At 41.4% G+C, this 16,129-nt stretch overlaps 1 protein-coding gene across 1 annotated transcript; it reads right to left on the reverse strand.

Annotated features, from left to right (window-relative positions):
• Positions 1 to 918: 918 nt before the first annotated feature.
• Positions 919 to 15,824, reverse strand: nlrc3 (NLR family, CARD domain containing 3). Its single transcript, XM_047608140.1, has 19 exons — positions 15,481 to 15,824; positions 13,703 to 13,869; positions 11,005 to 11,268; positions 9,070 to 10,819; positions 8,900 to 8,986; positions 8,565 to 8,648; positions 7,023 to 7,106; positions 6,855 to 6,938; positions 6,692 to 6,775; positions 6,358 to 6,441; positions 6,151 to 6,234; positions 5,590 to 5,673; positions 4,685 to 4,768; positions 4,317 to 4,400; positions 4,032 to 4,115; positions 3,784 to 3,867; positions 2,310 to 2,393; positions 1,496 to 1,579; positions 919 to 1,389 (listed from the first exon to the last, which is right to left on the reverse strand). Exons 2-19 carry the CDS (start codon positions 13,824 to 13,826, stop codon positions 1,299 to 1,301), a joined length of 3,408 nt encoding a protein of 1,135 aa, XP_047464096.1. The 5' UTR covers positions 13,827 to 13,869; positions 15,481 to 15,824; the 3' UTR covers positions 919 to 1,298.
• Positions 15,825 to 16,129: the final 305 nt, after the last annotated feature.

Here is a 16,129-nt window from a genome sequence, read left to right on the forward strand (position 1 = left end):
ATGGATCCAAGGATCTCATATCTAATGGCAGTCAGGGTGCTGTTGTCTAGCCTGTAGTGTAGTTTGTCCATCTCTTCCATGGACATGTCTACCCAGACCATCACTGACCCACCACCAGCAGGACATTCTCCACAGCTTCTCCACACACTTTCATGTCAATTATGCTCAGAGTGAACCTGCTCTCAACTGTGAAAAGCACAAGATGCCGGAGGCAGACTTGCCAGTTCTAGTATTAGAGTGACACAGTGCCTGGCTGTAAACACAGAGTCCACAGGAGAACGTCTGCTCCTCAGGCTACCCTCATGAAATCTGTCTCCAATTGTTTGGTCAGAGACATTCAGACTGGAGGCCTACTGCAGGTCATTGTGTTGTGTCTGTCCCTCCTTGCACAAAGAAGCTGATACCAGTCCTGTTGATGGGTTAAGGACCTTGTACAGCCCTGTCCAACTCGCAGTAACTGCCTGTCTCCTGGAAACTCCTCTATAGTGTATTTTGTAGTTTGATTGAGCTATCTAATATCATAGCTATGTATTACCTTTGCTATCATGAGGTACATCCCCTTTCCATGAGCGTAGCACCGCAATACAGTACCCCAACCAACTACAAAGAACTGGATAAGAAGGTATGGAAGGAGGTCTGGGTCAGTAGCTAACCCTGCTACCACCATCTTCTCCAAATATCGCTCATATCGCATCTGACATCTTCAACATGTGAAGTGAATAACAGTGATGACCTCATCACAATGTTATGGCTATCTATCGATCTGGACCAAATAAACACAAAGGGCTTGAATAAACAAAATGTTATATTTCACCTAATTTGAGTTCACTTGCCCATTAAATCATGTTAGATGATCTGATCTACAACTGGTAAGACAATAAATCAAACATCCGAAGTCCATGAATATGAACAGCAATGTCTGTGTTATCCATTTTATTTGTATAGATCGTCATATTTAATTGTGCAAACAAAGCAAATGTACAGAAGGACCCTCAGTAAGGACAAATGAAGAAGAAGATTATAGCTTAACTCTTAACTTAGACTTCATAATATATATATTTTACAGTAGATATGGTGCCAATAATGGTGTTTTCTTTATTAGTTTCTTCTTTTTGCTAAAGAAAAATAAATATAGCCACATTTCTCTAAAAACACAGTTAACCAATGAAAAATAGTATTAAATAGCTATAGTTTGAGTATTCTACATAGTTTACATGTTCTTCTGATGACATACAGTTATTCCTGTGCAGCATGTATGATCTGATCCTCAGTGAAGGGGAAGGTCATGCAGTCCTCAGTTATATGTCCACCACACAGCCTGGAGCACTGGCTCTTATAGCGTCAGATATGACCTTTGCTCCAGATTCTCCAACGCCATTTCCCTGCAAACTGTATAAAAACATGTTAAATGACTGGATCGGGTAGACAGGTGTGTGTATGGGCACATACACAAATAGACTGACAGATGGCTAGACAGCCAGAAAAGAAAACTCACTTGATGTATGTCAGTTGGTGGTTTCCCTTTAAGGCCGTCGCAATGAAAATGGCTCCATCCATGCCCAGAGAGTTCTCCTGCAGACTGAGGACGCACACAGATTCTTTACTCTCCCGACATGTAAGTATCAAGCTCGATCGATGAGAGGATGAGCGTATATTGAGCCTAGCTCCCTGCACCTTTCCAAATATGTAATTTCTCTACATTAGTCATTTTAAATGTGCTTGTTGACACAATATAGCGGTTCACAAGCTGTTTCATGTGCCCCCTTATTACCAAGAATCTTCAGATGACTGATGCTAACATCATTCACATCAGTAGGATTATTGCCTGTCTGAATAGACCAAAATCCCTTTACACCTCATTTTCGAGAAAAAAAAACAAGTCTAGCACATTTGAGTCATTTCCATCTGTCAGTTATTAAACAAAAAGGGAAAAATAAACTTTATCACTGGTTGAGCAGATGAAAGAAGTGACAGTGACAGTAAGAAACAGGTATTCGTGTTTAATCTCAATCAGAATTAAAAGCATTTAAAAATGGGAAAATGTGCTCTTATATAGCAGAATAAAAGCATCAACACCAGCAATATTTTATTCAGGTTCAGGTCTGTTCAGTGTCTGAATTCAATGTAAATTAAGACAGGTTTAAGTTAGAAAAATGCAGATATACAAACCTGTTAACAAAACTAAAACATAATCCCTTCCTGATCCAGTTAAATAGAAATGGTTGCACAAGCGAAGTTCTCTTTATATCAATGGCTGTGACATTCTTTTGGTGAGCATGGCTCATGAGAAGCAATAAGTCGAGACTTACTTCAATGACTTGAGGCTCCTGTTGCTTTTCAAGGCATTGGCCAGAGCCTTTGCTCCCTCCATCCCCACCGAGTTCCCACGTAGGCTGAATAACAAAGGAAAATGTGCTATTTAAGAAAACCTGGATAAAGGTGCATGTTTTTAAGATTAAGAAAGCCTTTATTCGTCCTGCAACGCAGTTCACAACAGCACACAAGAGAGCAGCAAAAACAGCAAGAACAAAAAGTGTAGATCATAAAAGATAAATAATAAAATAAAATAGAATAAAAGGATAAAAGTACAATCATATATAGAAAAGGTACAATGGACTATGCAGAGCTGAATTGCACAGGGGGATCAGGTGTAACTGGGTTATGAAGTTGTGCAGAGTACATACTAAATAGTAAAAAGGTTAAACCTTGAGGGGTAATTATATTGCACATATTAACAATGTTCTTTGTGAAGCCTAACAGCAACAGGAAGGAAAGACCTTCTGAATCCTTCCTTCACACAGCGAGGTGTGCAAAGCAGTCGGTGAAGCTGCTCCTCAGCATGCGTGTACAATGTCGTTCGGCACAGTTGTAATTTGGAACAAATTACAGGCATAACGGAGGGCAGAACAATCACAGGTACTGTAGATGTAAAATTAACCAAGAGCAAGCAACTGTGCTTCTTACGTTATGCCTCTGATTTGTTCTAAAGAGAAACGCTTTTTTTCAATACTTTAGGTTTGTTGTACAATACTGTTTGTTACAATCCAATTACTTTTTGTTGCAAATCATTAATTTTGTATATATGCCAATACTTGTATATTGTTTATTCTATTCTACATTTTTTTAATTAATAACTTATTATTTATATTTTACACAGCCCACTCTTTATTCTATACTATTCTGCACTATGTATGCTGTTTCAAACTGCAATTTCCCCACTATGGGACAAATTAAGGTTTTCTATTGTATTCTATTTACTGTATTACAGAATAACCCCCCCCCCCCTCTTTTTTTTGACGTTTCAAATTTAGAAATACAGAACATCCCAGAACACACAGCCCAGAGAATGGCCAACTCGTCCAGTCACAGGTTTTTATCCCTCTATAGACAAATGTCTCCGTAAAATGTGAGCTGCCTCAAGCCAACGCCTGTGGAGCTCCGCCAGGCTCCAATCAGACGCATGTTGACTCTGTTAGGCATAAATAAGTAAACAAATTCACATCCAGAACACATTCTAATCAAGAGCCATCGAATCTATAAAGCAGCCAAATTAGGCTGCATTGTTTTCAGAAGAAAATTAATTACAACAGTAGTAACATTGTGTCCCAGCAGTCCAAGAGTCCCGCCTCATCTAATTTAGGCCATATGATGGCTTGTTATATACCAAGGACACAATTACAACTTACAAAGAAGACAGTAAAACCAGACATAGCTTGGCTGGCTTGAAATCGCTGATTATATGAGACTGGAAGTCAAATAACACAAGAAAGAATTTGGACTCACTCCAATGTCTGCAGGGTTTCGTTGGTCATTAGAGCTTTTGCCAATGCAATAGCACCGCTCGTACCTGCTGAGACTCCCTGGAGGCTAAAGGGACAGCATACAAAAGAGTGGAAACGGGAATAAAAAAGAGTCAGTAAGAAGGTTAGAAAGTTTTGCTCTGCAATAAGTTTTTTTTACTCCACAGTTTTCCATGAATTTCAATGGCCAAAAATGATTGATCTGTCATTGTACATGACTGCAATACCAACCACAGTGTACGCAGGGACGAGTTGGTTTTGAGAGCTTCAGCAAGAAAAACGACTCCTTCGTTGCCGATAGCATTTTCTTGCAGACTGCAACAAAAGACGGAAATATAAAACACACACTGTCACAATAGGTAATAAAACCCCAGGGGTCGGATGTCAACTAAGGGAGTGTTGGGGCTGATAAGACTGAAGTCAGTTAATAAATATCTGAGTCATTTTCTGACATAAATGATGGAGCTAAGGGTGCTAACGAGTTTGATATCTATGGTAGAAGTGTGTTGGCCTTACTCCAAGAGTTGTATTGTGGTATTGGAGATGAGCGCTTGGGCTAGAGCTTTAGTGGCTGTGGACTTGATGAAATTCCACTGTAGGCTGTGAAAAGAAAAAGACAGTTTAGTGAAGGTTAACCATGACGCATACTGCTTTTATCCTGCATTCATACATGTAGCCTTATTGATCGTCTTTGGGTTCTTGAAGGTGTTTTTTTAATAGTAAAGGCTACTGCTGATGATTGTTAAGGGGCAGAATAATCTGAAATCACCCAAACTCTGAACGTCCATCCGAACAGTGAAAATGTGTCCAGATTTACGTCGCCTGATCAAGCGGCCTGATCTACAGTGTGTGTATGCATGCGTTTGTGTTACGAGTTGACTTACTGCAGTGAGGTGATTCCTTGATTAAACTTGATTGCTCCAGCTATTGCTTGAACCCCTTCATCATGTAACAGGTTGGCTGTGAGACTGGGGAACACACACACACACACAAACAATTACACACTTATATATAAGACATATGCCGAGCAATATTTCCCCCTGTAAATAGTGCTGTGCAATATTTTTATTATTAATATTTGTTTTTGTTACACAAAATTTTTGATCAGTATCCCTGCTGTGCCACTGCACCGCAATTTCATTTTGATGGAAATCTAAATGACAAAGACGCAAAATAGCTCGTCGGCATCCACTTAGCACCTGTGCCTCAATGAATATGTAACATGGGTTGTTCACATGTAATTTCGAGTGTGCTGGGAGGAGAGGATGCAAATGCATTAATTTAGCATGCGCAAAGAAACTGCGTCTATACTTAACACGTCACAAAAGGACGTGCAGACGCCTTGTGTTTGCATAAATGCGCTACACGTGGCTGCTGTTTTTGTAACGAGGAGGAATTCTCGCATTTTCATTTTATTATTTGGTAAATATCCAAACGGAGAAGATGCATCCAACAAATAATCTGAGTGTTTCTTATCGTGATGTTTTTTTGCTCTAACTCCGCAATATGTTTATTTGCCTCTTCAGCAGACGCCTTCCATGTGACGCCACCAAATGTCATTTTGTGCTTGCAGTCTCACTGCGATGTAACACCAACAGTGCACATGCGGCTGTTTGTACCCCCTGTAATCAGTCTTTGTGAATCACCCACAAACCACAGTTCCAGCCCACATGCAAAATTCTAGACGCTAATTAGCGCACACCGTTTGGAATCTTACTGTATCTGGCCCTTTACATTTCCATACATTTGCCAGGAATTACACTGTAGTGCTTCGAAGGAGGTGACTCACTCGAGGTCCTGCAGAGCGCTGTTCTCGTGGAGGGCGTGTGCCATGTTCTTTGCTCCCTCCACTCCAATTGAGTTCTCCCGCAGACTGAGCCAACGGAAAGAAAAAAAAATGAAAAGATGAAAAAATGTAAAGAACACTTTGTCACACAGAGACAAAGGAAACTTTCCACTGTTCTTTCCTGAAGGCGTAGTGTGACAGCAAAAAGAGACTAATGTGATCCTACTGACGAGTCTAAAAATCAATAAAGAAGAAGCAAAGAAAGGTAAACTGCTAGCTTGGTTTTGTTGTGGAGCAACACAATCCACCAGCACCTTTTGAAACATCAATGAAAAACAGTTTACTAAAAGTTGTACAAGGAAAAGATGTGACTCTTTGGACATGTGGGTGGTATAAATCTAAGAATGAAGCGGATCAGTTTATCAGGTTGATTCATTTCCAGGAAGGTAATCAGATATAGATATAGATAGATATAGCGATAGATTCTCTGTTGGGGATCAGGTCATCCATCCAGAAGAAAACATGCAAGCTGCCTGGTAAAACAGGATAAAGTGTAAAGCTCACTTCAAGGAGACAAGTCCACGGTTCAGCCTGAGTGCTTTGGTCAATGCTGTCATTCCCCTGTTGCTGATTGAATTACTCTGAAGTCTGCAAGAGAAAAGCAACTAGAATGAATGACTTTTGATTTCCCGCAGAGTTACACTGTATTAAAAGCAGACTTTTAAATGTAACAGGAAACTCGGATGAATTGGAGTGTAAGAGGGTACTGACTGGAGCGAGAGCAGAGTGTGGTTGAGAGTCAAAGCCTCTGCCAGAGCGACGGTTCCTTTGTCTCCGAGCTGGTTACTACAAAGACTGCAGGCAAGAACAGAAACAGGTTGGACATGTTAAGGAAAAGTAAAACCATTCACCTTGGCGACTCTTAAGTCAATGCTTGGCATAACCAAACCCTAACTCAACCCCGACTGAACACTAAACAACTAGTAGTAAATCTACCAAAAAGTTCATCAGGTACAATGAGAATACCATAAAGATTTATAACAGGCCTAGCATGTGTCAGCTCAATAATGTGAAAGAAAATGCACTGAATGAGTAAAAAAATTACATCAGCTTTGTGAGAGTCCGATTAGTCTTCAGTGCATCTGCAATCCTCTTGGCTCCACCCGCTCCGATCATATTCTTCCGTAGACTACAACACAGAAGGCCGTTAAGTCACTCCTCCACATACCTTAGCCATGCAACAAGCACAATCCGAAGACAAAACTCACTTCAGGGACACCAGTTTGCGGTTGCACTGCAGTACTTCTGCGAGGCCCTGGGCACCATCCTCCTCAATGGCATTGTTCTGGAAGCTGATGAGAGGTCATGTAAGCTGAACGGTTTGCTCTGCAGAATCGTCGTGTGTGTGAAGCAAAATCTACAGCGACTGTACTCACTTGATTGATGTCAGGACTTGGTTCATTTTAAGAGCCTCTGCCAGGAACTTCGCGCCTTTAGAGCCGATGTTGTTGTTCCGGAGGCTAAATGGTAAAAAAAAAAACAAAATGACACAAAATAATGGAAATAGGATAAAGACACAAAAACTGAAGAAATATTCAAATTAAGTTCAGTTTTTGAAGAATGCTGCCATGGTTTGGAGGAAGTGAGTGCATTTTGTTGCACATGTTTTTTTTTTTTTTTTTTTTTGTTCTGCCCTTTTAATTTTTGCTATTCATGTAATAGAAATAAGCACACAGTCTTGGACGGAAAAAAAGGAGGATCTTGCACACAGTAATCCGTTAGCATCCAAGTGTAAAGATATTTCTAATCATTCTGTCCCCCTAGGCCTGCATTAAGGGGGTTTTAATCCAATTCTTACTACAATTTTAATTTAATAATGCTAACACTTTTTCTTGTGGACTGCTGTGGCACAATGAACCACCTGTAGGACCCTCTTTCAGTTTTAAAATTTGTCACAGCCCTTAGTACCCCCACACGTACTGTCTTTGACTAGTACATGGGCTTGATTATTTTAATGAGCCACACAGATGAACCTGTGGAGAGGCTTGAAAAAGTTGCTACAAAAGGTCAGCGGGCCTCATTTATGAAATATTAGTTAAGTAACAAGCTAGAATGAGCACCTCTTCCTTTCACTGGCCCACAAATGTGTTATTTTGCCTTTTACTTTTTGGAGTGATGCTGTTTTTCTCTGGCCAAGTAGGGTAATCATTCAATCAGGGATTTAGTCAAGGGGTTGACATTTACTGATGCTTAGCTTTAAACCCCGAGTACCCCGAGCCCGGCATGTTCCGGAAGACACTTGGCCTTGAGTAAATGTTGTTAGAGGTAAAAAGTGGACTGCTTTTGTTTTAACACAAAAGGCACCCAGAGGCGAGCTTCCTACGGTTCTGTAGCATTACTTAAATTAGTCATGTCAAGTACAAAAATAGTACAATATATTTCTGTCCATGGAATTAACAAATGTACTGTCTTTGAAGACTCTGAAGGCCAGTGATGTTCAGTGCAGGAAGATGTATTTATGGATTTATGGAGCTTAGTTGGATGCACTGGGTATGTGTTTGCATGGAGCCGCAATAGCTGTGACTATGACTATTACTATTACGAAAATAAATAAGTGAGTACACCATCAGGCACGTAATATAATCTTTTCACACGTGTAACAAATGAAAACCATACCTTACGAGACTACTCACAAGCATGAAGTTTCTAATGACCGTACACTTTGGCCTTGTGTCTGACATTTCTTGATTGGAAAATTATAGACATTTACAGTCATTTGGATAAACGCTTTGTGAGAAGTCTCTGATTCCAGTCCACCATATTTTCCACTAAATCAATTGTGGTGTTACGAATCACTCTATAACTGTGACTTAATTTCAGGAGCTGTTTGCAAGCAGAGACAATTTTTATTTTGTATCTTTTCTATGTAAAAGTAATGATTATTATCAGACAACACATAAACAACATATAAATCTTACTTGAGTGAAGTTAGTGTGCGATTCACCAAGAGGGCTCGACTCAGGGCTTTGGCACCTTTGTTGCTAATGGCATTCTCCGCCAAGCTGAGGGGGGATAATAAAAGATGCTGAAGTCACATGGCACAAAACACTGATAATCCATTATTATCACCACATCAATCCTCAATTACATAATAACCACTGTAATCAGCAAGGGTCATAGCAAAACATAATTAAAGAATGCTCATTATCTGTGCAATTAAGCAACCTAAAATGTTATAGTGGTTCACTACCATTAAAGTTTAAAACTGTCTTTGTATCCTGATAAAGACTTACAACTGTGAATGTGATCTCACCTTACTTTCTGGATGTGGCAGTCTTTGGCACTCAGGAGGCTTCCCAGCAGTTCCATGACATCATCTTTGAACTGGTTATTCTCCAACCTATTTAACAAATGAATCAATAATTCTGTCCCTTCAGCCTTCCTCTGGAGTTTTAGTTTACTGGGGGACAATGAGGAGCTCACCTGAGATGACTGCAGTACAGCAGTTGTGGGAGCAAACATTTCACTGTCGTGTAGTTCAGAGAGGCTGTTAGGTTGGTTTGTTCACTGCACTCTGGAGACACGTGCAGCAGGTAGCCCAGGACTACACAGTGAGGCCGTGTTAACTTTCCTGCTAGGCTACCAAGCCGTAAATCCTCCTCTACACTCCGTAACAGCTCAGTGTGTTGCAGCTCCTGTAAACAGTAAGCCAGGTTGACTGTACGCAGGGACACCACAGCACCCCCACTGACCAAAAGGCCTTGTAAAAACCCTGCTGCCCATGCTTTCTGACTGCCATCATCTTTCCCAAGGGCTAGAAGCCCAGACAGAGGTTTGAGTGCTATTGGACACAGCAGGCCTGTCAGGAAGCGTACAAACACATCCAAATGACCATCTTCAGCTTGTTGCGAGTGCTGGAAGGCACTCCTAAAGTGTTTCTGGAAACCGATTGTGGGCCAGGACATGGTGTTCTCTGAGAACAAGTCAAAGATGGCCCGCCTAGAGGAAACACTGTAGAAAGTAGCTGCAAGAAACTCCTGCAGAGTCAAATGCGTGAACCGGTATGTTGTGTGTATGGGTGACTCCTCCCGAATGAGAACTCCAGCACCAAGACTGCTTTGAGTGGCCAACAGTGGATCTACACCATAGGATCTGAGGTCCTGCTCACTGAAGGTGTACTTGTGTTTGAGGAGTCCATAGAACGCCAGTCGTCCAAGACTCCCTAGGAGTTTGCGATTGCTCCCATGAAGCTGCTCCATTTTTACTGGCTCCCTTCCTCTTGGCTCTCCAGCTTCCGCTTTCATGCAGCAAAACTGAGCATACAGCTCAGTGCAAGTTCGAGGAAGGCTCTCCTGTGATCCACTCTGCAAGATGTACAACAAAGTATCAGCAACTATCCAGCAAATGCATGGGATGTAACACATCACCATCAAGAACTTATGGGACTCCAGGTGTTCCCATATTTTGGTGGCAAAATCCTTCTCAGAGAAGTGGTGGTGTAGGAAGATCTGGATGTCTTTATGGCTGAACCCTGGGATCTCTGTCACCCTGTCAACCAGTCCTCCGGGGATGAGTGAGGCTACTCTTGGCCTGGAAGTCACCCACACCACTACATCAGGGAGCAGATTCCCTCGGATGATGTTGGTAACTAAATCATCAATTGACACTTCTTTTTTTGGGTCATCGCAAGGAACTGCATCAGAGAAGTTTAAAGTACTACGAAATTCATCCAAGCCATCAAGTATGAGGAGGGTCCGACAGGGGCTGCTCAGGACCAGGCTGAGGTCTCTCAAATGAGGGAAAGCCATCTTCACCAGCCTCTCAGCAGAAAGCTTCTCCAGTGAGTTCAGCTCAGAAAAGGTGAATGGTAAGACAAAGTTGACATCTGTACAGATGGTCCCTTGGCTCCATTGTCTTATGAAGTGTCGTACCCAGGTTGTCTTACCAATACCAGCCACCCCAACTGTGAGGGAGACCCTGGGAGGCAGACTGACCCGGGTCATGGGCTCAAAGAGTTTCACCAGCCCCAGCTGCCTGAGATGATTTCTTTTCCCTCCTCGAGTTACTCCCACTTGCATCAGGTCATGTTCCTTTTGTTGGAGGTCAGAAAGTCCATCAACCATTAATAAAGTTCTTGAGGAGATGGCCAGTTTGGGGCAGCTGACTGAATCTCGGTCTCTGTATTGTTCGTATCTCCGTAACAGCACCTCTTTGTGCTCCTTCACCATGGCATCTACAGAGAAACAAACTTCGGTCAGACATTTTTTAATTTAGCATTACGAAATGTTAGAACAGGAAATGGTGTAAGGCCTTAATTTTGTAATAGTGAACTCAGCACACATAGTTTGGTGCACATGTACGCAGTTACTTTCTGTTAATCAGATTAAGGAACCAAAAAACCCACTTCAAACAACCTACCGTAGTTTATGATGAGCTGAGCAACCTGACAATCTGAGCTCTCTATGAACCCCTGAAGGACATCAGAGCACTGACTCTCCTTGCCTTTAACAATAGCTGTGAGCATGTTAATCTGGTCCTTTAATGGGCCTGATTCTTTGATCTTGGTCTCTTCAGAGGAACTCAGGGCGTCCGTCATTTTCATGTGGGTTATTATCTCCTCCAGGAAATGGGGTGTTATAAATCTTTGAAGCTGGTCTTGATGCTTTTGGATCCAGCTCTGATCTAAAGCAAATGAGGTGAGATGATAAAGTGGTTATAAACAAAGGCAGTTTGCTATAGCAATAGTTTTTATCTTATATATATTATTTTAACCGTGTCAAACCAATTCATATATCAATATCAAAACAAGCTGTCAAGGGACTTTTTTGTATTTGTACAACACCCTAACATTAAAACCACTGACAGAAGAAGTAAATAACATTGACCATCTTGTGACAATTCAATGTTCTCCTGGGAAACTTTTGGATCTGACATTCATGTGGATGTTACTTAGGCATCTACCACCCACCTAGACCAGACAAGACACCCTCACCACATAGCAATGACCCTCCTTGATGGCAGAAGCCATCCCCAGCAGGATGCAGGCTGACACAGGCACACACACACAAAACTGTTTAGGAACAACTCATAAAACATGAAGAACAGCACAAGGTGGCGGCTTAGTGTCTAAATTCACTAGATCCCAAGTTGATCTAGTACCTTTGGTACAATCCGCACAAGCCCCTCCCCTCAACCCACAGGACCCAAAGGCCCCCACTAACAACATCCTGTTTCATGGCCATTCTCTGATGAGTCACAGTTGTTTTGGAGGCACAAAGGAGACCAACACAACATTAGGAAGGTGGTCATAATGTTATGCCTGATTGGTGTATATGTAAATAAACATATTAATTCCATCAGGGGCTGATTTGACTTTTCACACACTCTTTCTACCTTAAAATAATTTTACAGTAGACAGAAGTTGTGCAGAAGAATGTGCACAAAATGACAAATACACAAATACAGAATGTGCAAGTGTGTAAGCGAGCCCACTTGTTGGCACATTGTAACGGCCAACTTTGACGGATGTCATAGCTTGTAAAAGCATTTTCCTGCCTTCTAAGAGTCATTATGGTGCATTTTCCATTTAAAAATATCAACTACTTCTCACAAAGCACTTGGAGTTTTGATATTTTGTCTCGAATATCTCAGTTTGGTCTCTTTGGTTGCATGAGAACATCAGACATCTATAACAGTGGCACGGCAGCAATCAGTATATTCTCTGTTTGTTCAGCTAGAGTAACATTCACTAATAATAATGCTTCTGAGTGCTATTTATAGTGAATGTGTTTCCAGAAACAGTGACTGTATGTGGGTAGCACGGTGGACACAGTGACTGTTTGTGGGTAGCACAGTGGAATGGCCCACCTCCTCTCCTGTCTCATTTCAGCCTGCCTACAGCTCATTTGCATTTTTGTTCTTTTACGCTCAGCACTCTGATCTGAAAGTTTTATTCATCCATATCATAATATCACACATATCCCCTCAAATACCACTTGTTAATGACAACTCAGAGGGTGGAAACTGCCACACAGAGATGTCTTTTTATAGCCTTCCCTTGTTTCATAGGCCGCAATTGGCTTCATTTCAGATCTCCAGATAGTTTCTTAAAGATAGTTTATTGTCAGGAAGCATGATTATTCCTAATGACAATTCACGACCTGCCTCACAAGTCTCAGTGGGTCAATTTAGGATTAAAGTTATGAGACTCCAAAGGATCGGCACCCAGACTATTACTCATCGTTGTTATGGTTTCATTTTAAGGGTACTTCTTTTCTACTTCTTTTCACTTCAAAAATCAGCTGAGGGTTGGGGCCAAAATCACAGAGGAGGTATTTGGACCTATTGAAATTAAGAAGTTCTTCCCAAAATTGCTTTTTACTTTTTCGATAATGATGTGACTAAAATCAAACACATTGCCATTACTGATTCAAAGCGTTAAGCAACACTCAAAGGTGAAGATCTTTCCAGGTAAATTTTCCAGGTAAATGTCCCCCTAGTATTTAGAGCACGGTAATATTTTTTTTAATATATATATATATATATATATATATAGTAAGCTGTAAGCTTCCTGAGAACTATCAGGGTTTTACCCAGAAAACTTCCGATGGCTGTTGTGGTAGACTTGTAACTAGGTGACCCTCTTTTAATGAGTCCAAAACTTTCATTCAAATACACCAGGCAGACGTTCTGTCAACAAAAATACTGTCCAACTGATCATCCTCCTCCACAAAAAGCTTGCATATTGTCTTGACCTTAAAGTCTCTCTTCCGGTGCTAATGGTTGACACCATGTTTGGCGATAACGCAAGCGTATTGGGAAGACTTTAACTAGAAGCCTTGACAGTGACTTTTTTTTTTTTTTTTTTGAAGATAGAAACTGCTGATGCTGATCTACCGATAAGACTCTAACCACACCACCATGTCCTCCTGTGCTATATAAAAAACAAAATGATTTAGAATTTTTCCACTTACCATTGTCACCGCACATGCCCATCTACCTCTACAGTTGGGACTGTACCATCTGCAGAGGTGGACGGGAACTGGGAAAGCAGTTCCTGGACAGAAACCACTGTAAAGACACCAGCTCATAAGACACACAAAAGAAAGCCTCCTACCATCTGTTTCTGGTTGTAGCGACGTTGAGCGGGACGTAGACTGGAGATCCACGTAGCAGTCATCCTGCCACATAATGCGCTTGCTTCGATCCAAGATAGAATCGTAATGTGCTTTCCTCTCCATTAAAGAGCTGGTAAGTCTCTACCCGTGACGCCCTCGTGTCTAGCTACACAATAGAACGACAAAAAAGTAAACATTACTCAAACGGTAGGCAACTACCATAAGCTAAAAAATCAACAAGGCCTCAATATTTTCCCTCATAAATTTCCCTAATTCTCCAAATGTCTGTTGGAAAGCAGCAGTCAAAATGGGATCATTAAATGGCTGTCAAGCCTACAGCCGAGAATGTATCTTCATCTGACGCTCTTAACCAGACATGCTTCCTATTTAGAGCGCTGTGGTCATGGTGTCGCGTCTATAGGTTACAGCCTGAATTTGACATCACATGGCGTTTTCATTGGCTGAATGTAACCAGGTTGTAGATTTAATTTTCAAAAAAGGCGCAGCATCAGATGAGGTCGCTCTTAAGGCAAAGACAGTGCACACAGGCGAGTGGATGGTGTTTTCCATAGATCAGGACATCCTGAAGGACATCAGCAGGTCTAAAAAGCAGTCGGTTACAAAATGTAACAATTTAAACATTCTTCAAGCAATGTGCTGAAAGGGTTCTGACAACTGCAATGACATTGCAAAGACATCATTATGAAAATTGTTGACCTCAGTCTCAGATGTGGTTTTCATCCAGAGAACTGCTTAACTTCCTTTTACCAAAGAAAATACAGTCTATGCTGTTGCTGCAATTTACTGCTCTTCTAATCTGCTGTTAGGTTGTGTAGGTTGTGCAGTGCATAACTAAAAAACTCCTGTTTAAACATTTTTGTGACATAATAGCAAGTGATAATTAATATTTGCAGCGAAATAATTGCATTTCTGAGAAAAGAGTTCAAAATAAAATCTTCTGATAACCTTTCACACACACTGGTGAAAAACACTGCAAACAGGGAATATTGCCACACAAAAATGTGTGCTTTTTTTTCGAACCAGTGTCCGTATTTAAATCATCTCTTCGTTAAAAAGAGAGAAATGAGAGAAAATGAAAAAGGGAAAACTAAACATGCGTTCCACTGTGCAAGAGGCAGATGCTCCTACTGTACATGCTGCTTACTTACTAAGTTCTGCACATTTTTGCTTAAAATGTGTGAAAAGTGGAGCTTGTCGTTTGTACTGCAGCGGAAGTAGTGCAAATAAAACACAAAAAATTTGTTTTGAGGTTTAACTCAGACAAACGGGACGTGATGTATGCCTTCCTGTGTGGTTTGTTACCAGTCGTGCTAACAGGAAGCTAATTCAAAAAAGCCAGACCCCAAGGCAGCAAGCAAGCTTCCTCTGTTAGATGAACACTTTACATGGTCACAAGTGGTTCATGACTTTTTCTTGGGAGGGACTCAACGGTTGCTAACACACCAAACAAACAAATACAGGAGACTCGGTGACACACGCGATTGAAGTGTGGGATTGTGAACAGCAGCACGGCAGCAAGTGAAAACATGTGAAGCATCATCATTTGCATGATGCAACTACGGCGGCATCGAACTGTAAAATTAAAAGCAAGGTGCATCAGTAGTTTCTGAAGTAATACATGCCAGTCTATGATGAAAAATTAATTAAAGTCAATCTTTGTTTCTGGAGCACATCAGGCCACGATAAACAGCTTTTTTTTTTTTCATCTTTTGACAAACCAAAAGTATCAAGTATCACAAGGACTCCTGTGACTCACCATGGGATTCTTGACGTTTTCTGTAGATGTCAAAGCATTAAAGCAGCTTCCTGGGCAGATGTCTCATGTGGTAACGTCGGACGCTCCATGAGCGCAAGTGTAAGCTAATTTTCAAGTGTTAATTGGTCCCTAAAGAAGGAGATCCAGCTGATGAGCAGCGAGCTCAAGAAATGTGTCTCAACGGCGCGGCGTCTCGAATCATTATGAAGTCAGCACCGTTTCTGTACATTCTGCAGCTCCTTCCTGTCTGTATAATCCGCCTTCCTGCGTTGTGGTTAGCAGGTTGAACAGCGAATAGAAAGGGGGGGAAAGTGCCTCTGCTTTGCACTTGTGCACGCAAAGTGGCGTCACGCGAAGGCCCGAAGGCCTAACCACAGTTCGGGCTCTTCTTTTTGGGGCAGGAACTCAACTCTGTAGCTGGTGTCAAACCACAGAAGAGAGCTGACACTACATGATTACTGGTGTTAAGCTCCATCAAAGGGAGGCACAGGGCACTTCAGGCTGCAGATACGTCTAGTGGCGCTGCAGATGGATGATAAACACACAAATCGAGAGTACCTGGTGGGAAAATTATAAAGATGGCAGGAAACAGCCCCGGCTTAAGTGTGTATATCATAATCTACATAAATATGAGTCTGGGTGTACGATC

Source organism: Mugil cephalus, chromosome 16, assembly GCF_022458985.1.
Source record: "Mugil cephalus isolate CIBA_MC_2020 chromosome 16, CIBA_Mcephalus_1.1, whole genome shotgun sequence".
NCBI lineage: Eukaryota > Metazoa > Chordata > Actinopteri > Mugiliformes > Mugilidae > Mugil > Mugil cephalus.

Bases quoted from the DNA above. Each gene is read 5' to 3' on its own strand.
- nlrc3 (XM_047608140.1), bottom strand. From the start codon at position 13,826: ATGGAGAGGAAAGCACATTACGATTCTATCTTGGATCGAAGCAAGCGC. The intron at 11,269-13,702 runs GTAGGAGGCTTT...CATTTGCTTTAG, and splicing joins GCTACAACCAGAAACAGATG to ATCAGAGCTGGATCCAAAAG. The intron at 6,235-6,357 runs GTCAGTACCCTC...TTTCTCTTGCAG, and splicing joins CACACTCTGCTCTCGCTCCA to ACTTCAGAGTAATTCAATCA.